A 24,473-nucleotide genomic window follows, 5' to 3' on the forward strand; every position below is an offset into this window, starting at 1 on the left:
CCCTAAGGCTGGGAGGTCTGCTGCCACCACTGATAAGAAACGTAGGGTAGTGGTGGTTGGAGACTCTCTGCTGAGGGGGACGGAGACACCCATCTGTCGCCCTGACCGTTCATCCTGGGAGGTATGCTGCCTGCCAGGGGCCCGTATCCGAGATGTTACAGAGGCTTTGTCGAGAATTATCCAGCCTTCTGACTACTATCCCATGCTACTCATCCATGTGGGCACAAATGATACTGCGAGGTGTGACGCTGAGCAGATCAAGAGTGACTACAGGGCTCTGGGAGTACGGGTTAAGGAGTTTGGAGCGCAGGTGGTATTCTCTTCGATTCTTCCTGTTGAAGGTAGGGGTCCGGGCAGAAACAGATGCATCGTGGAGGTGAATGCCTGGCTGCGAAGATGGTGTCGCCAGGAGGGCTTTGGCTTCCTCAACCACGGGACGCTATTTGAGGAAGGACTGCTAGGAACAGATGGCGTTCACCTTTCGAAGCGGGGAAAGGCCTTATTTGCGCACAGACTGGCTAACCTAGTAAGGAGGGCTTTAAACTAGGTTCGACGGGGACAGGTGTGCAAAGCCCACAGGTAAGTGGGGAACAAGACCTGGGAGATGGGTTGGAAACAGGAGGGAGCACGGGCTATAATGGCAGAGAGGAAGGAGGGTCAAGGCAAAGCTGGGAGGCAAGATCAAACCAGTATCTTAGATGCCTTTATACAAATGCAAGAAGTATGGGTAATAAGCAGGAAGAACTGGAAGTGCTAATAAATAAATACAACTATGACATTATTGACATTACTGAAACTTGGTGGGATAATACACAAGACTGGAATGTTGGTGTGGATGGGTATAGTTTGCTCAGGAAGGATAGACAGGGGAAAAAGGGAGGAGGTGTTGCCTTATATATTAAAAATGTACACACTTGGACTGAGGTGGAGATGGACATAGGAGACGGAAGGGTGGAGAGTCTCTGGGTTAGGCAAAAAGGGGTAAAAAACACAGGTGATGTCGTGCTGGGAGTCTACTACAGGCCACCTAATCAGGCGGAAGAGGTGGATGAGGCTTTTTTCAAACAACTAACAAAATCATCCAAAGCCCAAGATTTGGTGGTGATGGGGGACTTCAACTATCCAGATATATGTTGGGAAAATAACACCGCGGGGCACAGACTATCCAATAAGTTCCTGGACTGCATTGCAGACAACTTTTTATTTCAGAAAGTTGAAAAAGCTACTAGGGGGGAAGCTGTTCTAGACTTGATTTTAACCAATAGGGAGGAACTTGTTGAGAATTTAAAAGTAGAAGGAAGCTTGGGTGAAAGTGATCATGAAATCATAGAATTTGCAATTCTAAGGAAAGGTAGAAGGGAGTACAGCAGAATAGAGACAATGGATTTCAGGAAGGCGGATTTTGGTAAGCTCAGAGAGCTGATAGGCAAGGTCCCATGGGAATTAAGACTGAGGGGAAAAACAACTGAGGAAAGTTGGCAGTTTTTCAAAGGGACGCTATTAAGGGCCCAAAAGCAAGTTATTCCGATGGTTAGGAAAGATAGAAAATGTGGCAAAAGACCACCTTGGCTTACCCTTGAGATCTTGCGTGACCTACAAAATAAAAAGGCGTCATATAAAAAATGGAAACTAGGTCAGATCACGAAGGATGAATATAGGCAAATAACACAGGAATGCAGAGGCAAGATTAGAAAAGCAAAGGCACAAAATGAACTCAAACTAGCTATGGGAATAAAGGGAAACAAGAAGACTTTTTATCAATACATTAGAAGCAAGAGGAAGACTAAGGACAGGGTAGGCCCACTGCTCAATGAGGAGGGGGTAACAGTAACGGGAGACTTGGAAATGGCAGAGATGCTTAATGACTTCTTTGTTTCGGTCTTCACTGAGAAGTCTGAAGGAATGTCTAGTATAGTGAATGCTTACAGGAAGAGGGTAGGTTTAGAAGAGAAAATAAGGAAAGAGCAAGTAAAAAATCACTTAGAAAAGTTAGATGCCTGCAAGTCACCAGGGCCTGATGGAATGCATCCTAGAATACTCAAGGAGTTAATGGAAGAGGTATCTGAGCCTCTAGCTATTATCTTTGGGAAATCATGGGAGACGGGGGAGATTCCAGAAGACTGGAAGGGGGCAAATATAGTGCCCATCTATAAAAAGGGAAATAAAAACAACCCGGGAAACTACAGACCAGTTAGTTTAACTTCTGTGCCAGGGAAGATAATGGAGCAGGTAATCAAAGAAATCATCTGCAAACACTTGGAAGGTGGTAAAGTGATAGGGAATAGCCAGCATGGATTTGTAAAGAACAAATCATGTCAAACTAATCTGATAGCGTTCTTTGATAAGATGACGAGCCTTGTGGATAAGGAAGAAGTGGTGGATGTGATATACCTAGACTTTAGTAAGGCATTTGATACGGTCTCGCATGATATTCTTATAGATAAGCTAGGAAAGTACAATTTAGATGGGGCTACTATAAGGTGGGTGCATAACTGGCTGGATAACCGTACTCAGAGAGTAGTTGTTAATGGCTCCCAATCCTGCTGGAAAGGTATAACAAGTGGGGTTCCGCAGGGGTCTGTTTTGGGACCGGTGCTGTTCAATATCTTCATCAATGATTTAGATGTTGGCATAGAAAGTACGCTTATTAAGTTTGCGGACGATACCAAACTGGGAGGGATTGCAACTGCTCTGGAAGACAGTGTCAAAATTCAAAACGATCTAGACAAATTGGAGAAATGGTCTGAGGTAAACAGGATGAAGTTCAATAAAGACAAATGCAAAGTGCTCCACTTAGGAAGGAACAATCAGTTTCACACATACAGAATGGGAATAGACTGTCTAGGAAGGAGTATGGCAGAAAGAGATCTAGGGGTCATAGTGGACCACAAGCTTAATATGAGTGAACAGTGTGATACTGTTGCAAAAAAAGCAAACATGATTCTGGGATGCATTAACAGGTGTGTTGTAAACAAGACACGAGAAGTCATTCTTCCGCTTTACTCTGTGCTGGTTAGGCCTCAACTGGAGTATTGTGTCCAGTTCTGGGCACCGCATTTCAAGAAAGATGTGGAGAAATTGGAGGGTCCAGAGAAGAGCAACAAGAATGATTAAAGGTCTTGAGAACATGACCTATGAAGGAAGGCTGAAGGAATTGGGTTTGTTTAGTTTGGAAAAGAGAAGACTGAGAGGGGACATGATAGCAGTTTTCAGCTATCTAAAAGGGTGTCATCAGGAGGAGGGAGAAAACTTGTTCACCTTAGCCTCCAATGATAGAACAAGAAGCAATGGGCTTAAACTGCAGCAAGGGAGATTTAGGCTGGACATTAGGAAAAGTTCCTAACTGTCAGGGTAGTCAAACACTGGAATAGATTGCCTAGGGAAGTTGTGGAATCTCCATCGCTGGAGATATTTAAGAGTAGGTTAGATAAATGTCTATCGGGGATGGTCTAGACAGTATTTGGTCCTGCCATGAGGGCAGGGGACTGGACTCGATGACCTCTCGAGGTCCCTTCCAGTCCTAGAGTCTATGAGTCTATGAGTAGGTCAGCCTGGAGGAGCTTGCACTGTCATTGCCTTATTTTTACCTGTTATGTGGATAAATAGAGAACTTTGGTTGTGAGAGAGATCAAGACGATGGCTTTTCAGGTTACTATCAGTTTAACTTTGGAAAATCGGTGAAGATTTGGAGTGGTGTTTGGTGGGCTCAAAGGAAAAGCTGCACAAACCTTTCTAAAATGAATTCTAAAATATTTAGCACCTTCTGGCGATAAGGTAGTATAAATTGTTATATTTAGGCAGTGAAGTGGTGTTGAGTTTACCTGTAATTCTCATTTGTCAGCTTGGAATAACTGCTAATAGCTAGTTGCAACAAAATGACACTCTTGTGACATACTTGCCTGTCAGATTAATGACTCAATAAAACCAGTACGTGAGCTGCCAGTGAATGAAAGGAAGAAAAAGATGGAATGCTTTGTGAAGACATAATGGTCTTTTGCAACTACCGGTACTTTTTTAATTTAAACTTTAAATCTGAAAGCTCTATGTGAAGCCCAGCATGGTACAGTATGTTCTTTAGGTTTTCATTCCAACCTCTTCTTTGTGTTTATTTTTAGGTTTCTGAAAGTTGGAAAATGAACATCCCACAGATTATTCTGTCTTCCTGGAATCTCTGATGATCAAGGGTGATGGGGGCTCACATACAGTATACTATAAAATAGCTATTATTTATAGTGAAAACCCTATAATCATTCTCAGTGTTCTGTACTGAAGTTCTCAGGGCAAATATACTCATTCCCAGCCCCTCTTCCCAGCTGCCTTTCATCCCTACCAGAGCTGTCATCTCCTTGCCTAATTTTCATTGTCTTCTTGAAGAGAATGAGACCCTTTCCACTCCACCTAGCCCTATGCAGGAGACCTCTGTTCTGTTCTTGGCTCTACCACTGACTAGCTGGGTGAGCTTGGATCTCTCTTTCCCCTTTCTTTTTAGCTCTTTGAGGTAGGGGCTGTCTCTTACTATGTCTTTATACAGTGTCTAACACAGTGGGAGTCCCCACCAAGAGAGCGCCCCTCTCAAGTATAAAGCAGAGTAACGGTTTTAAGAGTGACCATTTACTTCATTGGGACTTGCATTTTTTTTCTTTTCACTAATCCTTAAGGAATACATCTTAATTGTACTTTTCTATCATTATTTGCCATATGACCCTAGTGTCCTATTTTCCCTCATAAAATAATAAGAATTACATGTATTCCATAGGCTTCAAGACACGCTTTTGTTGTTTTGGCGGTTCTTTGTATTTGTCTTAATATTTTACATAGTGAGACCAAGGTTTGGTGCCTATATTATTTAAAATCTAAACAGGTGGCCCAATTTTTCAAAAGTGCTGAGGATCCAGCAGTTCCTAATAATTTTAATGGGAGCTGCTGGTATTCAGTCCTACAGAGCTATTGCATTCTGATGTGCTACAGCAGACTGCTGTTAATTATGAATAGTTTAGCATTCTTCATAATCATGGTACTCAGGGAAATTCCTCAACTGGTGTAAATTTTCATAGCACCATTGACTTCAATGAGCAGTTGAGATCGGCCCGTCAGCCTATTGTGGCACAGAAATAGAGAATATTTTTGTTGTCTTGCACCTTAAAATGCTGGCAGTGCTTAGAGAGAGAAGAATGGGGACCCTTCTTGTCTCCCCCACTCCACCCACCCCACTTCCTCATTTAATTCTACTGAAAGTTGTATAAAGGGACCTGTTCAATAATCCTGCCATGTACTTTGTAGGGATGAAAATAGTTTTCTTGGCTTTCAGGCCTGCAACCTATTTCAGGGACTGGGTGGTAAAAGACAAAAAGAAGACATTTGAGTGAAGGAAGCTATCTTATTCCTTTTTTTTTTAAACTAGATTTTTTTAAATTCCAAAAGTACTTTAAAATTAGTTTTAAACACTTTCATTTGTACAAAAAAGAATGCCAGAAATAATTGCTTTTGTTTGAAGTTTTTTCATTTATAGTAAAATTTTCTGCCCTTTAGAAAAAAATAATTGGAAACTGTTATTAGTTATTTTAGATAGCATTGGGCTACATGCACTTTTTAATGATAAAGTGCATGTAGCCCAATGCTATCTAAAATAACTAATAACAGTCACCAAAGCTAATAATTCCCTAAAGTTTAAGAACCTGGGAACAGTATTCTGTGGAAAAACATAACTTTGTCAACACTGGACACGGACAGTAAATGAGCTAATGTACTTTACTCAGGAGAATTTTGCAAATACAAATTAAAGGAAGCAGTCGAGTAGAGCAAGGTTAAAGAGGTGAGAAACCAGCTGAAGGCAGAGTTGTTCACAAATTGGAAAGATGATCTTGTGGTTAACTCTCAAAACTAGAAACCAGGTCACCTAGATTCTGTTCCTGGCTTTGCTATGGAATTGCTGTGTGACTTTGACCAAGTCACTGTTTCTTTCCTATGTTGTTATAATGCAACACTGGTCATAGTATCGTATCTACTGATATGTGCTACATGCAAAAATAAATGCGGCTATGTTTCTGTCCAGGAGAACAGAATTTTGCACTGCTCCATTTTCTTAAGTTTGATTATCATGTTGATGTTACTGTGCTTCAGTTTCTGCATCTGTAAAATAGGGATAAGACGACCCTGGATCTTCTCCTGGGGGAATTCTGCACCAAAACATTAAAAATTCTGTGCCAAAAAATTAAAAATCCTGTGCACAATATTTTAAAATACTGTATATTTCATCTGTCAAAATAATTATGCCAGTTTCAGTTATTTTGGTGATTTATTTCAAAACACCTGTCAGCAACTATGCCTGTAACAATACAGACATCAGAAAAGATTCAGGAAATATTTGTTGACAAATAGATTCCATACTAGGCATATTAATACAGAACTTTGAGTAATAATTCATTTAAACTACAATACAGAAATATATTTCTTGCACCCCTCAGAAGCAGTGCAAAGGCTTAGAGGAGACAGGGTAATGGAGGAGCTGAGGGAGAGGGAAGTACCGTGATTGCTGGGAAAGAGCCTGGGTATGAACTTGGAAGCTGTTGGGTGTGGGTGAGAGAAGTATGGATCAGGGTTTTTTTGGGCATGGAGGGATTGTTAGGGAGCCTCCACCGTGTAAACCTTGGCTGCACACTAGCCCGTCTTATTCAGTCAGGCACATCAGCCCCTGTTCTGATGTGTCAATTTTAGTTATTTGTATATACAATAGAATTGTAGTAAAACACTCTAGATTAAACCAGACCTAGCTTAAAGTGTCCCAATCCATACATCATACAGGAAAATACTTTTTAGCTTGTTGTGAAGATGGTAAACACTCAAGGTCTAGCTTTCAGAAGTGCTGAGCACCTACAAACTCCTGTTGAAGTCCACAGGAACTGTACGTGCTCAGGACCTCTGAGATTAAGGCCAGATGTTTACTATATGAGGGGAGGAAAGAATGGCTTTGTGATTAATGCATATGACTTCGAGCCAAAAAAATTTGGCCTCTGTTCCCATGTCACTAATGACTATCTATGTACCATTAAATAAGTCTCTCTGTCTCAGTTTTCATAGCTATAAAATGAGGGTAACTATTCTTCCTTACCTCACATCATGTGTTGGGAAGGTTCCTGAATGTTCACAAAGCACCTTGAAATTCAAAGGCTTTGAAGTGTTACTTACTGCTCTCTTGTTTCCTGAAGAAACATATTTGACAGTTAAGAACTCTATTTATTCTTATAAGCTTCCTTGTCTCTGACATAATTATCCATTCTTTCCCCTTCTTCCATTTTTGTCTTTGTGTTTTTTTTCCTACATGGCTTTCCCATGTCTGGGACCAGCTCCCTGACCTAATCCACCAAGCATTCACCATTCTTCTGAGGGTCTCTCCCTAATACCCCTTCTTAATATTTATTATTTGTTTTGTTATTTTTATAGTGCCAAAAGGTGTACTAGGTTCCTCACAGAAACGAATAAAAAGACATGGTCCTGTCACAGGGAATTTACAGTTAGATATCATGTGACCAGTGAGGGAGGGTAACAAACAGGAGGGGATAGGATGAGAAAGAACATTGCTTCAGCAAAATGATCACACAGTAACTCCGTTTAGACACGAGCACCTAGAGACTTCAAGTGAGGTAATGGCCCTGTTGTGTTAGGCCCAATAGTTTGGCACCCTTGCCCCAACAATTTTACAATCTAGATAAATTACATCTATACATTTTAGTCCACTGACCAAAAATTGTGTAGTTCCTCCCAGTGTCCACAAGAAGTCCATCAATTATCAGTTATCTAAACCATCAAGGTGTGCTCCTGCCTAAACTGAGTCACCATGTGATCATATAGCTGAAGCAATGTCCTTTCTCATCCAATCCCCTCCTGTTTGTTATCTGCACTCGTCACATCAGATCCAAGTGTAAGTTCCCTATGACAGAAACATGTCTTTCAATTTGTTTTTGTGAAGAACCTAGCACTCCTTTGGGCACTATAAAAATTTATAATAACTAATACATTTATGCTGCATGGCCCCATTGACTTCAATGGGCTCTGGATCAGACCCTGTGTTTGTTATTTATTTTGTCCACAGAGTGCCCAACCCTGCACTATTGAAGTCAATGAGAGTTTTGCCATTGACGTCAGTGGCCACAGGATTGGGCCTGTAATGTGTAAGGCTCATATCCTCTAAAGTATTTAGGTGCCTAACTTAACACTCAGAATGGGAGTTAAATTTGAGGATCTGGGCCTACATTCCTTTAGGACTTGGTACACTGTTGGTATTCAACAAATAATAGTGAATGACAACATCCAAGATTTAACACCTAGCTACTCAATATTTTCTGGATTTAAATAAGATATTGTGTGGGCCAGAGGGAATTTGGTTGAAACAACATATTTCTAAGATTAAAAGGAAGACAAATATATTTTAGAACTGTGTATTAGGTGATCTATGTACACTCACATGTCTGCAGCATCAGCTGTACATGACTGATTTTGTGAAAGGTAACAGCGTAGTTAGCTTATCTGAATGAAACACTTGAGACTTGGTTACATAAGGATTTCTTTGTCACCAGTATTCCTCAGTAATAATATTAGCCAAAGGGGGAAAGCTTGTTTGAGAGCAATCATTCATGCTGGTTAGGGTGGATTTTGCTGTTTCCATTCTCCTTACCCAATGGTACCATCGGCCAGCCAACCTCTGGTGCATGCGGCAAAAGAACAGTCCACTACCGCCTGTCTCAATTCCTCTACAGTGGCTAAGCGAGCGCCCAGGTCCGTACACAATTTCTGAGCTGTGGTTAGGTTCAGATCCTGAGAGCTGTTTCTGGATTCAGCTGTGAACAACTTCCCTGCAGCACCAAAGACAGACAGACAAACACAACAACAAAACGTGTCACATGTCACAGTGTTGTATTAAATAAATACACAAATATATTGTGGATTGTGACAAACCTATCAACTGAAAAATTAAACTTATTTTCTTTTATGATCTTAGTTTAATTTTAACTGAGCTCCTTGATCTTGGGAGCTAGTAACTTAAGCCTAGATCTTCAAAGATATTTTCTATTGAAATCAATGGGAATTGAGCATCCAAACACCTTTAAGGTTCTGGTCCTTGCTTCTGGCCTATACCACTAGTAAATTACTACTCCTGTATACAAGTGTGTGCATGCACATACATACACGTTTAGCTATGTGGTTTAGCTCCTTTGGTCAGTAATTAGAGAAGTGGGGCTAAGTTTCCATATATTTCTGAGCCGGGTGAGTGGCTCCCCTTACTCCTACATGCCTGGATCCAAAGTCTGTATAGCTCTTGGAGTGTAAAGAGGGCTTCTTACTCCCTTATAAGGGTGTATAGTCAGAGTCAGAATCCATCCCATAGGAACTGGTAATGCATGTCTTACACTTAATTTATAAAATTAATCAAATTTATAAAATAATAAATACCAGTGTAAAAAGCTAGCAATGTAACTGGCTCTTCCATATCAGCAGCAAAGTAATTCCCAGTCTCTACTAGGCAAGGCAAGGCAAGGCAAGGCAAGGCAAGGCAAGGCAAGGCAAGGCAAGGCTTCATATAATTTGCAATAACCCTGGATCTAAATTCTGCTGCAAATCACCATGGTTTTCATATCATACTAGAGCTGCAGACTGGAAAAGATGCTGCACTTTCAAGTAAATTTTTAAAAAGTGGAAGGCTTTTATTTAATGAAATATGAAAGTGACTATAGAATCAGCAGAGTATTCCTTATAATTTGATTTTGTTTTAAACTCAGTTTATTTTACCCTGACTTTAAATTTTCAATGCACTGCAGATTTTTGTTCTTACAACGCATTCCTGCATTGTGGACTTTATCAGGGTAGAAGCTGGAGGTTTTAGCAGTTGGGCAGAAGGCAGATAGGGTTTTGCATCATGCCTAGGACATCATTGATTTGTAGAATAAGCATATTTGCTAGATGATTCAGCAAAAAATGATAAGCAGCAAAATAATTAACAATGTTTACATTTACATTTTTATAATTAGGTTTTGAAGTTAGCACACCACTGAGTTAATGCAAGTCTCAGAGCATTTGTGTTTGGATGTCTGCAGACCCAGGAAGACAGCAGTACATCAGATTACAACAGTTCATGTCAGGAAGGACTTCTTGTTTTCATAAGTAACAATTTATTTAAACAAAATCTTAGATTCTGCAACACAATTCGACAGCAATTGGGGCATTAGTAGCTGCCAAGGTATGAACCCCTACTCTGAACCTTAGCGTCCAAAAGATGGGATACCTGCATGAACCCCCCTAAGCTTAATTACTAGCTTAGAAATGATAGAGCTGCCACCACCCAAAAATATAGTGTTTTGGGGAAATTTCTGGCCCCCAAACCCTTCCCTGGGGACCCCAAGACCCAAACCCCTTGGATCTCAAAACAAAGGGAAATAAACCATTCCCCTCCTTTCTTCCTCCCAGATTCTCCTCTCCCTGGGTAACACTGGGAGATCCCTGTGATTCACCTCCTTGAATCTTAAAACAGAGAGGAAATTCACCTTCCCCCCCTTCTCTCCCACTCCCACACTCTCCCTGAGAGAGAGACAGTAATCCTAACACAGAGAGAAATCAGGCTTTTCCTTTCTCCCACCAATTCCCTGGTGAGTGCAGACTCCCTCCCCTTGGGTCTCACACAAGAATAAAAAAACAATCAGGTTCTTAAAAAGGAAAACTTTTAATAAAAGAAAGAAAAAGGTAAAAATTGTCTCTGTAAAATCAAGATGGAATATGTTACAGAGTCTTTCAGCTTATAGACACTAGAGAGAATCCTCCCCCCAGCACAAATACAAGTTGCAGCAACAGAGATACAACCCTTCCAGCAAAATACACATTTGCAAAATAATAAAACAATTAAAAGACTAAACCGCCTTTCTAACTGGTACTTACTAAATTGAACAGAAGAGGCTGTTTCAGAAACTTGGAGATATCTGCTTACATGTCTGGTCCCTCTCAGAACCCAGAGAGAACAAACAAAAAAAAAACCCAGAAAGCACAAACAAAGGCTTCCCTCCACCCAGATTTGAAAGTATCTTGTCTCCTGATTGGTCCTCTGGTCAGGTGTTCCAGGTTTACTGCTAGTTAACCCTTTACAGGAAAAAGAGACATTAACCCTTAACCATCTGTTTATGACAAGTAGCAAATTCCCTCATCCCAGATAACATGGGCCTTGACTAAACTAGCTCAGGAACCCTTCAGGCGATCCATCCTGCATTGTATGCCAGGCCCATCACCTTCCTCAAGCACTTCTGGCTTTAGCAAACAGATAACCCCCGCCTTGGAGCTAACTAAACTTTGGCTCTAGCAGACTGCAGGAGGGAATAACTTCCAGAGATGTGGCCCAATGACTGACAACATCCTGCCATCAGCAGCAGAGATTTTAACCCCAGTAACTGACAATGAGATCAATCAAGAGGATCACAATTCCTGCAATGAGTTATGTTTCAGGTAACACACAGACCCCAATCAAAGATTAGGTCTCTGATGTGGTAGGCACTGTATATGCTCCTTGAATTCCCATCAGAAATGAGCTGGAGCCAGTGCAGAGCAGAGACGGCAGCAAGCCTCTACATTTTCTACTACTGATACTTTTCAAAGGCAACAAATAAGAGTGCATAGGAGTAATGTAGCCTGATGATCAGAAATATGCACATGACTGTGTCAAGATCTTCATCAGAGGAGATGTTGGCAGACCTGGGACCAACTATAGCCTGAAAAAAAGGTGCCACAACAGCCACCTAAAAATCTAGGCATGATAATGGATCCAGTGAGACCGCCAAAGGGAAGAAGAGCATGTTTTCACCACCACCATTTGGGATCTCTCCAACAGGGAATTTGTCTACATTACTAAGCCATCACACAGGTCAGCACAGTTGAAGGTCTCTGTTCAGGATTGAGGTGCACCAACAGAGTTGTCTGGGGCAACCATATGCAGCATCTGACTTGAGCAGTAAATGTTAGTCCTTCATCTTAATAAGCACTACTTTCATCCACAAACATTTTAATTAAAAGAATGTAAAGGAAACTAAGTTGGTAAGTGATCAAGCTCCATCAAAATGTAATCTGAGGCAGTGCAGTTCATTAATTTTTTTACCAGCAGTCCATATCAATTGCAGCTTTGCAGGATTGCACCAAAGCTTCTTTCTTTTTCCAGCCAACCAAGACTGAGAGCTAAGGGACAACTTTCCTTATAGTGTTCAAGTAATTATGGCAAAACAAGCACTGCTCTTCAACGAGGCTTTACTGAAAATTCAGAAGATTCTGACAACCTATTTAGTTTTTGTTTGTTTGTTTTTAAATATAGTACAGTCCTACCTATCTGAAAGGTTTTGTGGATGTCCAAAATATTTGGCTAAATAGATTTTAGGGGAACGTGAGACTGATCCATTGTTTAGGGAAAGTTATTAGGAAGTTTTGGTTAGACGGGGTACAAATAAACAAGACTGACCTGGATACCAGATTGACTTATATACTTTTTCTAAAGTTTTCAAGAACATTATGGCTATCTGCCTAGTTTATAACGTGTTCTCAGTTTTATTTGTTTTCTCATTTAAAATAAAATAAAACAAATAAGCTTTAATCCTCTGGTATTTGACTTGCAAGACAGTTGGCATTTCCAATGTGTCTACATCATTCGCAGTAGGGTCCCATTAGAGCAGTGTTTTGGGGAATGAAAGGAAAAATATACTAGTACACCTACTTGGTAAGTTCCCTTATATGAATCAAAACTACAATATTGATTTTGAATTCCACATCTTATAATGGTGTTACAGAAATTTTGGGGGCTATTAACATATAATTTTATTTATAGATGGGCATTCTTGGGAGTCTCATCATTTGATAACTGAAATGAGTAATCAGAATTGTAAAATTAGCTTTTGGTCAAATTCAGCCCTCTTGTACAAAGTTGATGCTCTTAAATCAGTGGATGTTTTGTGTACATACCCCAAGACAGAATTTGGCCTGGAAACACTTCTAATGGAGGGCTTGCAAAATACATATTAATAGAATTTCAAGTACATCTTTGCCTATTGAAATTGCAAGTTCTTTGAGGCATGGCCTGCCTTTTTGTTATGTGTTTATACAGCACCTAGCACCGTGGGGCTCTGGCCACTGGGCACTAGAGTAATAATAATACATAATTAATAAAATTTTGATTTTCAGGTTGCCAGCTGAAAAGGCTTATCTACACTGGGAATTTTTACACCAGTGTAATAACTGCTTATGAGCCCTTCACTTTTATCAGGGGCAAATTCATATGCACACAAAATGTAAATGAGGAAAAATATTAATGATCTGGGGGCATGTATACTGACATTAGCGCTGAGAGCTTAACATATTGTGATAGAAGTACTAGATAGATGGAGTTAATCCTTTTGAATTGATCACCTCAGGAGGTTCTCAGGTTCAGTCTGCTTTAGATAGCCTCCTGGAGATACAGCACAAAATGCATAGCCCATGGGCTGGGGAGGCAAAGGTGGCTTTATGCAATGGCCCTGGCATCAGTTAGCCAGCCACCGGGAGTTCTGTGCACTCAGAGCTGCCGAGAACTACTCTGAACGCTCTGGTGCTATTCCCCCCCTCTATCTTACCCCTAAGCATGCTTCCTCACACCTGATCTCTGTCACACCATGCTCCCACCAGGCTGGCCAGGGGGACTAGTGTGGAGACAGAATCCCCTCCCTAAATTTTGCATGCTTATTTTTAGCCTGTTCAAAACTAGTCATGCCTCTTTGGCTTAGAAATTGATCTGGAATTCTTGTGAGACTTTCTCAAGAGATTTCATGCACTTCTTGGTTCCGGCAAGTTCAGAAATACTCTGAGAATAGTCTTTCTTGCAGTATTTTGGTATTTCCTCTCAGGTTCCAGCTGAAACCAGGAAGAGTAGAGACATAAACCAACCTTTTTCTAACCTCAGAAAGCTCATTTCAAGTTTTGGGAAAAAAATTGGGTCTCTTCTTCCAATCACTAATCAATAGTAATTGGCTCAATGCTCTAGTACTCAGGCAAGATTACTTCTTGAAGCCATAGGAGTCTAGCCTTAGTAAACAGTGGCAAGACATTAATATTTAATGACATTCCATTTACAGGCAATGTTTTTTCTGTAGTAAGAGCAGCCAGTTAGATATAGTTGGGAGCATTTTATAAGAGTGTTATGTCCAAGACCTTAAATTTCAGAGCTATCCTGACAGCAGGTATAGTTGGATTCTGTGATGTATATCTTCTTTGTGTATGTAAAATATAACAAATTTCACTGTAGTAGATGTTTATTCTGCTGCAAATTTTTTCTTTTCTCTGTCCTAATCCATAAGACAACGCAGTTCACAAAAACACTAGTGTATGTATCAAAATTATTGTGTTTTAAATGGCCTTTGTTTTTGACAATTGCACGGTAGTGTTCTTGATGCTTGTGTAAGCAGGGGAATGGTCCCGCTATTGTGGGGAACTTTCCTGGCTTCTTGTGCTACCCCGGTGGAAGTGGGCTAGCGAAAGGATCTGAGTCCTCACTCCCACTTCCTTTACCCAGAGGCCTCCCTGCCCTTGAGGACTCCCCTTGCACTCTCCTGTCTGGCAGAGTTCTTGTAGCCCCAACAAGGCTGGGCCCAGGATTCCTGGGGGTGCTCGACCCCCAACCCTGCTGTGGTTCACCTAGGACACGGGGCTACGGTGTCCCACTCCAGGGTACCCTCTCTGCCTGAGCACCTCCCTGACCCATTGATTATTCCATAAAAATTTAAAGCAAATACAAGTTGTTTACTTAACAATTAATTAAAGAAAAGAATAAGAAAAAATGGGAAAAGTTAAAGGAAAACACATCACCCTGTTCTGTGGCAGGAGCATTACAAACAGTGTCTCTCTGGACATCAAGGCACTTTGCATCTGTTGCTTGTAGGTCCCAGGCCTCCCTTCGCAGGCCCTGGCTGTGCTGCAGGTATGCTGCGGTTAGACACTTGCAAGGTGGTGGCCACACACCTCCAGGCTTTGGATGGTGGGACCCTTTTCCCAGTGCAGCCCCCCTCAGGTTAAGATCCCCCTCCCAGCCTGGTCTGCAAGGACGCTTGGCTGGAGGTGTCTTTCTGCACTGGGCCCTTTGCCCAAGGTCCCCCCTTGGCTGGCCCCAGTTGCTCACCACACTCGGCTCTATGGCTGCAGCTCTGCTCCCAGCACAGGATCTACTCTCCCTGGGCTGTGTCTCTGGCTCTGTGGCTGCAGCTCTGCTCCCAGCACAGGATCTGCTCTCCCTGGGCTGTGTGTCCGGCTCTGTGGCTGCAGCTGTGCTCCCAGCACAGGATCTACTCTCCCTGGGCTGCGTCTCTGGTTCTGTGGCTGCAGCTTTGCTCTCAGCACAGGATCTGCTCTCCCTGGGCTGCAGCTCTGGCTCTGTGGCTGCAGCTTTGGGCTTTCTGGATCTGGCACAGCTCTGCTCTTCAGCTCAGCTTGGGCCCCTGTTCTCTCCTTAGCTCTGCCCCACTCTATCTGACCCAGACAATTCCAGCTCACAGGGAAGAAGGGACCCACCCTGGCCTTCTGTCTCCCTGATTAGCCTGCCCACCCTGTCAATCAGACTGACCTAGAGCATTGGCCTCTCACCATTGTTCCTGGGGACTGTCAGTCTCAGGGTCCTGATTTCCCATCGACCCCTTCCCTTTTAGTGCTGGGAGCTAGTAAACCAAAACACCCCCACTGAATGTTAGTAAGGGGGCAACAATCCCCTTACACTTGATTAATTTGCTGCAGTTTGCATCTTATAAAGCAAAGGTCAGTGAGTGGTTTTCACAATCACGGCATTGCTTTTTTAGCCTCTAAATGTACTGATATTATTAAACTATTCTGTTTTTAGCTTTTGATCTGTTGGAAAAAGAAAAGCTTTGCCAGAAGCTGAGACTGGATGACAGGGGATGGAGGATCACTCAAAATTGCCCTGTTCATGCCCTCTGAAGCATTTGGCACTGGCCACTATCAGAAAACAGGATACTGGGCTAGATGGACCATTGTTCTGATCTAGTATGGCCATTCTTATGTATGTTCTTATGAAAGTTATTATTTATTATTTGATTAGCATGAACAATATATTTAACACCCTGTAACACACAAAAGTAAAGATAGTTTCTGCCCCAAATAGTTTACAGTAAAAAAAATGCATTCTGATATGTAGAAGACAAGATGCTTTAGAGTATCCAGAGATATATATAGATTTTAAGGCCAGAAGAGACCATTATGATCATCTAATCTGTCCTCCTGTGTAGGGCATGGCTGCACTTGCAGATGTAGAGCGCTTTAAGTTAAACCAGCCTTCGTAGAGCAGAGTAGAAAAAGCGCTGTAATCTGTCCACACTGAGGCCTTGGCTACACTCACACTTTACAGCGCTGCAACTGGGGTGTGAAAAAACACCCCCCTGAGCGCTGCAAGATACAGCGCTGTAAAGCATCAGTGTAATCAGGGCAGCAGCGCTGGAAGCGCGGCTCCCAGCGCTGCACGCTACACCCGTAAGGGATGTGGTTTACATGCAGCGCTGGGAGAGCTCTCTCCCAGCGCTGCCACTCTGACTACACTCACACTTCGGCAGCGCTTTGAAATTCCAAATGTAGCCATATCCTGACAGCTGACAGTACACTGGCGTGGCCACATTAACAGCTCTTGCAGTGGCCACAGAGAGCAGTACATTGTGGTAGCTATCCCAGCAGAGTGTGACAGGGAGTGTGTTGTGTGTATGTGTGGAGAGAGAGAGTGGGTTTTGAGGGGGCTGAGAGCATGTCAGCATGCTGTCTTGCAAGTTCAGACAGCAGCAGACTTCCCTCTTTCCTCCCCCCCTCACATACAGCATTCCACAGTAATAGCTGGTTTGTCTCAGAGCAGATAAGCATGCTGGCTGTCAAACGAAGCTTTCAAAGGGCATATCCAAAACAATGACAAGAGTAGCCACTTGACTTAAGGGGATTATGGAACCTTTCCAGAGGCTGATCAGAGCTCGGTAATGCAACACCTCGTTCCACCGGCGGGGGTGCATCAAACATTATTCTACTCGCTGAGGTGAATTACCAGGAGTGCTCTAGCCACGGAATCAGAGCACTCTACGTGCCTTAGGCCATGTCTACACTTACAGTTTTGCAGCGCTGGTAGTTACAGCTGTGTTCGTACAGCTGTGTAGGGCCAGCGCTGCAGTGTGGCCACACTGACAGCTACCAGCGCTGCAGTGTGGCCACATTTGCAGCACTTGCAGCGCTGTTGGGAGTGGTGCATTGTGGGCAGCTATCCCAGCATTCAAGTGGCTGCAACGTGCTTTTCAAAAGAGGGGGGTGGGGTGGAATGTGACAGTGAGCGTGGAGGAGACAGACAGAATGGATTTTTGGAGTTGACACTGTTCTCAGCTCCCTGCCTTGCAAGTTCTAAGGACTGGAAGATACACAGTGCCTACCTTCAATCATTTTAAAAGTTCTAACTCCCTTCCCCCACTCCTCTCTCATTCACTAATGATGAAATTATGTACTGCTAAATACCCGTCAGACCAGATAAGCAACTGCTCAACACGGACTTCCCCCTCCCCCTCTGCCATGTGAGCGTGCCGTTTCTCTCTTCAAGCAAACAGCTGTGAACATTCCAAAGTAATTCCCCTGCCTGCCTCCGCTCGCTCAGCAAACAGGAGCTGTGTTTGTTTTTTAAATAAGCAGTTTGGCTGAACTCCGAACTCTCCCTTTCTTCCGGTTTGTTGTGGACAGGAATTCTGGGATACCTCCTTATACCCCGAAGGTCAATAAAAGCGCTGGTGGGTGTCCACACTTGCTGACCAGCGTTGGATCACCAGCGCTGGAATCCCTACATCCGAGGCTCGACCGGGTGTACAGCCAGCGCTGCAACCAGGGAGTTGCAGCGCTCGCCGTGCTTTGCAAGTGTGGCCACATCCTAAGTTGCAGCGCTGTAACCCCCTCACCAGCGCTGCAACTCTCTAGTGTAGCCATGGCCTTACAGTGTGGACGGGGAGTGAGCTAGTGCGCCCGGGGCTCCTTTAATGCGCTGTAACTCACAAGTGTAGCCAAGCCCTTAGATTTCACATTGTGACTCCTATCTCCAGACCAGTAATTTGTGGCTGAACTAGAATATGTTAGCTAGAAAGACATCCAATCTTGTTTCAAAGACTCCAAGAAATGGAGAATTTACACCTTATTCCTTAGTAATGTGTTTCAGTGGTCCTTACATGCACTGTACCTTATTTCCATTTGAAATTTGCTGACTTTAACTTCTAGCCACTGAACCTTTTTATGCCTTTGTCTGACAGATTAAAGAGCTCTCTACTTCCAGACATCTTCTCCCTCTGCCAGTGATTATAGACATAATCACATTTCCCTTACCTTCTCTTTGGTGAGCGAAATAGATTGAGCTCCTTTGGGTATGATTTAAGGCCAGAACAGACTTTACATTCCTAACATTTCTAAGATAAAAAGCAAACCAAAAATAAAACAACAACAATAAAAAATCCTGTTTCTTTGACCCACACTTTTCAGGCTTTCTTTATGCATTAGAGAAAAGCAAAGCAAGAAAAGCCATAACCTTAGCATTCCAAAAATTGTTTGCAGCTCATTTTTATAGGGCTTCCCAACCACGGAGCAGTTCCATTGAACAATAATACAGCCCCTTTCCTGCTTAATCTCCAAAAACCAGTAGCCAATGGTATGGATTCCTCCAATCCCACCCCCAGTCTGTGCACATTCAACACAGACCTACTGACTCCCCCAAAATGCCCACCTAGTCTGCTGACCCCATGACCTGATGCCAGAAGGTTGGTCCCCTGAAGTTATATAATCTGATGAGTCACATCAAACCAGAGGTGGTGACCATTTGGAAATGGGGAGAGGTACATTTTGTGGGGGTCATCATTCCATTCTGTAGTGAAAAAGCAATTTTATTGCTGTTTCTATGGCTATAGAGTGCAATGGTCTTGGCTGTAATAGCAAGGGTGGAGCGTTCAATTACAGACAGTAAGATTTTTGCAATTATCGGCTGTGCTTGTTCATAAATGGAGAGCTTATTTCTGTAAGGATCTAAAATAAATGATTGCTTCTCATTTAATTGAAAATGCTTTAAATGTTGCATAATCGGAGAAATAGCAAAGTGGGAGACAAACTCTGCACTTCTTACTCAGGTAAATTCAGTTTTACCTTCTGTTTTACCATAGTAAGGGCTGGATTTTTATTTATTTATTGATAAAGCTGACAAATTTATTTTCTGCGCTGTGTAAATGGAAACCTGAATTGCTTGCACCTGCTGCTCATGCACAAATTCCTGGAGATAATAAAACAAAAATAGAATCATAGAGTTTGAGACCAGAGGAGACCACCAAATCATCTAGAACAGAATAAAGGAAAATTCCCATTCATTCTCTTGGGTTTGATTTACACCCCTAACATAGAGAATCAGTATAATATATATTTTTTATTTTACATTTTTTTTAATTATTTTCCCTTCCATCTAAATAGATAAAAGCAACAGGAACCAAGTGCTCAGGAGGGAACTGGGAGCTGCCTTTGTCACAGCTTTCTTAATCCGTTTTCAGTACAGGAAGTTGCTTCTTATTACTTTTCCCTTATTCTTTTAAATGTATCAGTTTTCCATCTGTCCATTAGTTCCTCTGACTTTTTTGTTTACTGATAGTTCCATAAGAAGAAACCTCACATTTGAAATAGTGGGGGTCTAGCCTGCACTCTGTGTGTGTGAGAGAGAACATTAATGGCAGTTTTGTAAAAACATATTGAGAGGAGAATATTCTCAATTGTATTTGAGAAATGAACCAAAACCCTAGATTTGAGTCCCACAACAGCCTAATTTTAGAAACATTAGATATGGTTTAAGGTCAGAATTTTGTAGCTCAGGCCAGTGTCTAATTGTGTCTAACTTTATGGATTCAGAATTCCTGGAATTTCTTCCACTTGCAATCTATGTACTGATCCAATTAGTAGAGCAGGCAAAATGTTTTGCATGTAACACAAAACCTAAAAAATAAAATTACTTCTTGCTGGAGCAATTTTGCAAGCTTTTGCCAAAAGTAAACTACTGGTGTTCACTTCAATATTATATTAATTGTACTGATTAATTACTGTCACATTGTTACAACATTTTGTTCATCTGACCAAATGTTCTGTAGAAAACTACTGTTGGTTTTATGGACATTTTGGCAGCTGTGAAAAAGGTAAAACAGAGAGTAAAAGTTTAAATTCTTTTACAGGGCCTGATTCATTTAACCCAGTGTAAATGCAAACTCCAGTTATTCCACATTTACACTGGTATAGCTGAGGCCAGTCATGACCTTAATGAAATAGCTAAAATCTCCATCTTTACAAGAATGAGGGTTAGAGTTTATTTTGATGTGCAGGTAGTTGTACTAAATCAAGCCATCCATGTAAATTCTTGTGACTATACATTCCCTCCATGTACAAATCTGGAATCTACCCGTGATTGTCATGGATGAACAGCCTTAGGGCTTAGTTCTCTACTTACCCTTGTTGTATTCTGTAGTAACTCCACTGACTCTAATGACTCTAAAATACTCCTGATTTACACCAGTGTAAATTAAAGGAGAAACAGGGTCTTAGGGAGCTTCTATCTGACTGACCTCAGTCCAGGTGCCATTAGCAGACACATTTAGGCTATGTCTACAGTACACAGCTTTTAGCGACAGGGCTGTGTCACTACAGCCGTGTCGCTAAAAGGCACACAATGTAGCAGCTGTTTGTTGCTCTTCTGCCGACAAAGAGCTGTTCACACTGGTGCTTGTCATTGGCAAAACTTTTTGTGTTTCTAGGGGTGGGGAGGCACGGGGGTTAACACTTCTGAAACACAAAAGTTTTGTTGTTCAGTTGCCAGTGTAGACATAGCCTTAACTTATAAAAGTCACACAGCAATTCTAAAGTATATTTTATTTTAGCTTCTACCTACGTCTTCATGGATTCTAGCTACACCATGTCCATGTGTGTTGTGGTGAACTATTAGATCAAATAATCCTTGAGGCTTTACACCTCCACCAGGTTTGTATGATCTCTAGTTATATTGTCTACACTATGTCATTATTTGCATGTCAGAGAGTAAAGCCAGAGTCTCCCTTAGGGAAATATATTGTAACCAGTTTCTGAGGTTTGCCTATATAGAGGCCAGGCTTGGTTTCATAAGTTTTTTACTGGTATACTCTAAATCCCCTCAGGAGTTTGCAAAACATTATTTTTTGTTAAAAGTAACAAATATATATATTATCCAGATTGTTCCTTGTCATTTTACCACTCACATCTCCAGACCTTACAGAGCAGAAATTGTCTGTAAAATTAAATTTTCATCTATAATTTTCACAAATGAGAAGATGGTTTCCTGTTCAGGCCAGTTCAGAATCTATTATGAAAGGAAATATTGTTCCTGGTTTATACTCTCAGATCTGTTTAAACCTGGCAATTCTACATAGTGACATAACTTCATATAAAGTGATTTCTCAGCATTACAGGAGTTGGCTTAAATCGTGATATAAAGAAAACACATTGAATAGCTTGGTAATAATGAACCAACAGGTTTTCCAGAATGTTGTTTAGAAGAAGTTAAATAAAAATGGAGACTATTTATCATTTTATAATAATGCTTTCCACTTATATTGTACTTTACATCTTCTTTCCTGTAATTCTTAATTATTTTAGCATATCTATGTATATTTCATGTGTAAGATGAATGTGACAAACTACTGAATGCCCATTAAAATATGTCATGAACTCCCTTAAGTAAGCCTTTAAAATGGTTACTGAAATACTGTTCAACAACATTTTTTCCTCTCTGTGTAAAAGCTCCAAAGTTTGTTTCTCTCTCTCTCTCACCAGCAAAAGTTGGTCCAATACAAGATATTATCTCACCCACCTTTTCTCTTGGCTATCTCAGGGGAGGTCAGTTTAGGATGGAACCAGAAGCCAGTCATTCCAGACACGCAGTAAGGTCTCTGGGATAGCTACCGCTGATACTTAAGGAAAAGCTTTCCTAACCAAGCAAAATAATTATTCCTTTCTCTGTGTCCCTGTTTCCAAATATAGTGAAGTATTTTTTCTCCCCACAAAGCAGTTTTGCTATATGAGGATCCTTCACTAAAACTGGAATTGCAGTTTTGCAAGTTACAGTTCTTTGAAAGGATGTGACCTTTCCTTCTTTTTCATTCTTAATTTCATTGTCACCAAATTCATGACAGTGAATTCTGCTGCATAAACCTTTATTATACACAGCATGCAATAAACATACACATGCAAGGAAAGTTTGTCTCCGTTTTCTCTTCCGTCTCTTATTTCAATTATTAAATGAAAATCGAAGACAAAAAACTGAGACGAAATATTCTCGGAGCAAAATGAAAACATTTTTGTTATTCAGTAATGTTTGTCTTACCATCCTCCGTAATCACATAGCAAACATCAATGGAATGAGGTTAGTGTACTTAAAAAACTGAAATCAGGCATAATTCTGTCTACCCGGATTGTGAGCATGAAGAAACAAGCGTAGCCATTCAGCACTGCTCTCTCCCAGGAAAACAGACTGTTGTTTTTTTTAAATAAATCATGTTCTTGTTAAGGCAGTTTGATCACCATTAATTAAGGTGAAATCGTTAAAACTGTACAGGCTTCTAGGAAGGAAAAGCATACCGTTCATTCAGATTATTGTCAGAGAGCAAAAAGGATCATTTCATGGTAGCTAGTAGCTGGTGCAGTAACGTTGGCAGATGTCTTGAGCCAGTGTAGTACCGGCGAGAAGACGTTACAGGGAAAAGTCTTTGACTTTTGTCTTCCTGTTTTTCAGGTACCTGATGCTTAAAAACTAGAGGGACCTGTACTGAGGAGATGTCAGGTTCGGTATTTGGGGAGACATTACTGATTGTGGGAGAAGCTATCTAAAATTTAACTATTCTTCTTCTTATCCTGCCTTTTTATTATTATTTCCCCTGGACAAGTGCCCAGTCACATATTTTTGTTCTAATAACATAATCTCAGCCTTATGAGATCTTAATTCTTTTCTCTGTTTAACCCCAGGATATTCATAGAGTTTAAAAAAACTCCGAATCAGGCGTTCCTTAACCCAGAATGGGGCGTATATTTAAGTTTATTTAATTTAAAAAAAAAATTTTGCAATAACAACATACAAATCTGATTCCACTAATAGTAACTCAGCCCGAACTGCATTGAACTCACCATCAGCCTCAACAGAGACGATCTGGAGAAGAAAACAGACAGATCCCATGTACCGGACAAAGGTGAGTGTGAATCTCTTAGAGCCTGGAGCCATTGCCATGCTATTAAGTCCTCAGCTGCAGGAGGTTGGCTATAAAGGGGTTTTATTTCCTCTGAGCCTCAGGCGCAGGATCGCTGGTGGTGATGATTTCAATGAGCACTTTCCTGCGTCTTGGGCTTGCACTAACGGAGGGAGGGATGGAAAAAGAAAGAGAGAAAGAAAGAGGAATCCTTCGCTTGGCTGCTACAGTGAGAGAATAGAGGGAGAGGAAAACGTCCAGCCAGCTGGGTTTGGGGAGCGGTTTTATATGGCCCAATTCTTCAGGGCAGTGCACATGGAGAACCGGTGTTAAAAGTCACATTGCGCTGTCAGTAAATATCTAATGGGTCAGAGTGGAAGAAATGTAAAAGCCCAGAGGGAGAGAAAGGGGGAAGCTGCAAGCATCAAGCAGGCGAAACCCCTGCCTGAAAAGGGGGAGTTAGATAGCGGGTGGTGCTGCGAGTGATGAGTTCACGGAGGGGGCTTTCATCTCTGGAGATTTGGGTTCAAATGTATGGCGATTGTGTGGTCTGCACCACATACTCGTCACCACGTTGTTTGGCAGTCTCAGCTCAGGCGAGGTCCAGATCCGGGATAGCAAAGGGTGCTGTTGCTGTTGTGAGGGCTGAGTGCATAGGCTGAGCGGTGTGGATTCCCAGGGCTGGACTAGCAGGAGGGATACTGCAGGTCAGGCTGAGGTGAACTGACTAAATTGTGTGGGAACCCAGGACGGAAAGGGCAGAGCAGAAAGGCTAGTGCAGGTCAGGAGCCAGGTGCATTGGCTGAGCGGTGTGGAATCCCAGGTCTGGAGAGGAGGTTGGGGCGAGGGCTGCAGATCAAGATAAGTACATCAGCCAGCTATGCAGGACCCAGACTAACGGGCTAGGGCCGCTCAAGAATGAAGTCCACTGACAGAGCTTTGTGTGGGAAGATTGCAGCTTCTCTCAGCACTCTGTGTCCCTTACTGTCAGCACTCCTCGGTCCCTTTTCTCCCTCACCCTAACACGTGCCCGAATAAGACTAAAAGGAAGCCTCCAGGAATGGATGCAGACCGAAAGGGACTGACAGTTGTGCCAAGAACCATTTCGTGAAATACTTAAACGGCACATAGTTTCGTGTTGCTGTTGGAACTGAGCAGAGCTCAGAAATGTTGTTTTTCATATTCTTG

The 24,473-nt window shown here is 41.9% G+C and overlaps 1 protein-coding gene across 1 annotated transcript in view; it reads right to left on the bottom strand.

Annotated features, from left to right (window-relative positions):
• SUSD5 (sushi domain containing 5) overlaps positions 1–23,651 on the bottom strand; it is a 77,019-nt gene extending 53,368 nt beyond the window's left edge. The window contains exons 1-2 of the mRNA XM_030549351.1: positions 23,227–23,651; positions 8,672–8,849 (exon numbers count right to left, since the gene is read on the bottom strand). Of these exons, the coding sequence (XP_030405211.1) occupies positions 8,672–8,849; positions 23,227–23,326 (278 nt within the window). The 5' untranslated portion in view covers positions 23,327–23,651. The remainder of the gene's footprint in view (positions 1–8,671; positions 8,850–23,226) is intronic.
• Between the last annotated feature and the right edge of the window lie 822 nt (positions 23,652–24,473).

The sequence above is a fragment of the Gopherus evgoodei genome, chromosome 2, assembly GCF_007399415.2.
Source record: "Gopherus evgoodei ecotype Sinaloan lineage chromosome 2, rGopEvg1_v1.p, whole genome shotgun sequence".
In the NCBI taxonomy this organism is placed as follows: domain Eukaryota; kingdom Metazoa; phylum Chordata; order Testudines; family Testudinidae; genus Gopherus; species Gopherus evgoodei.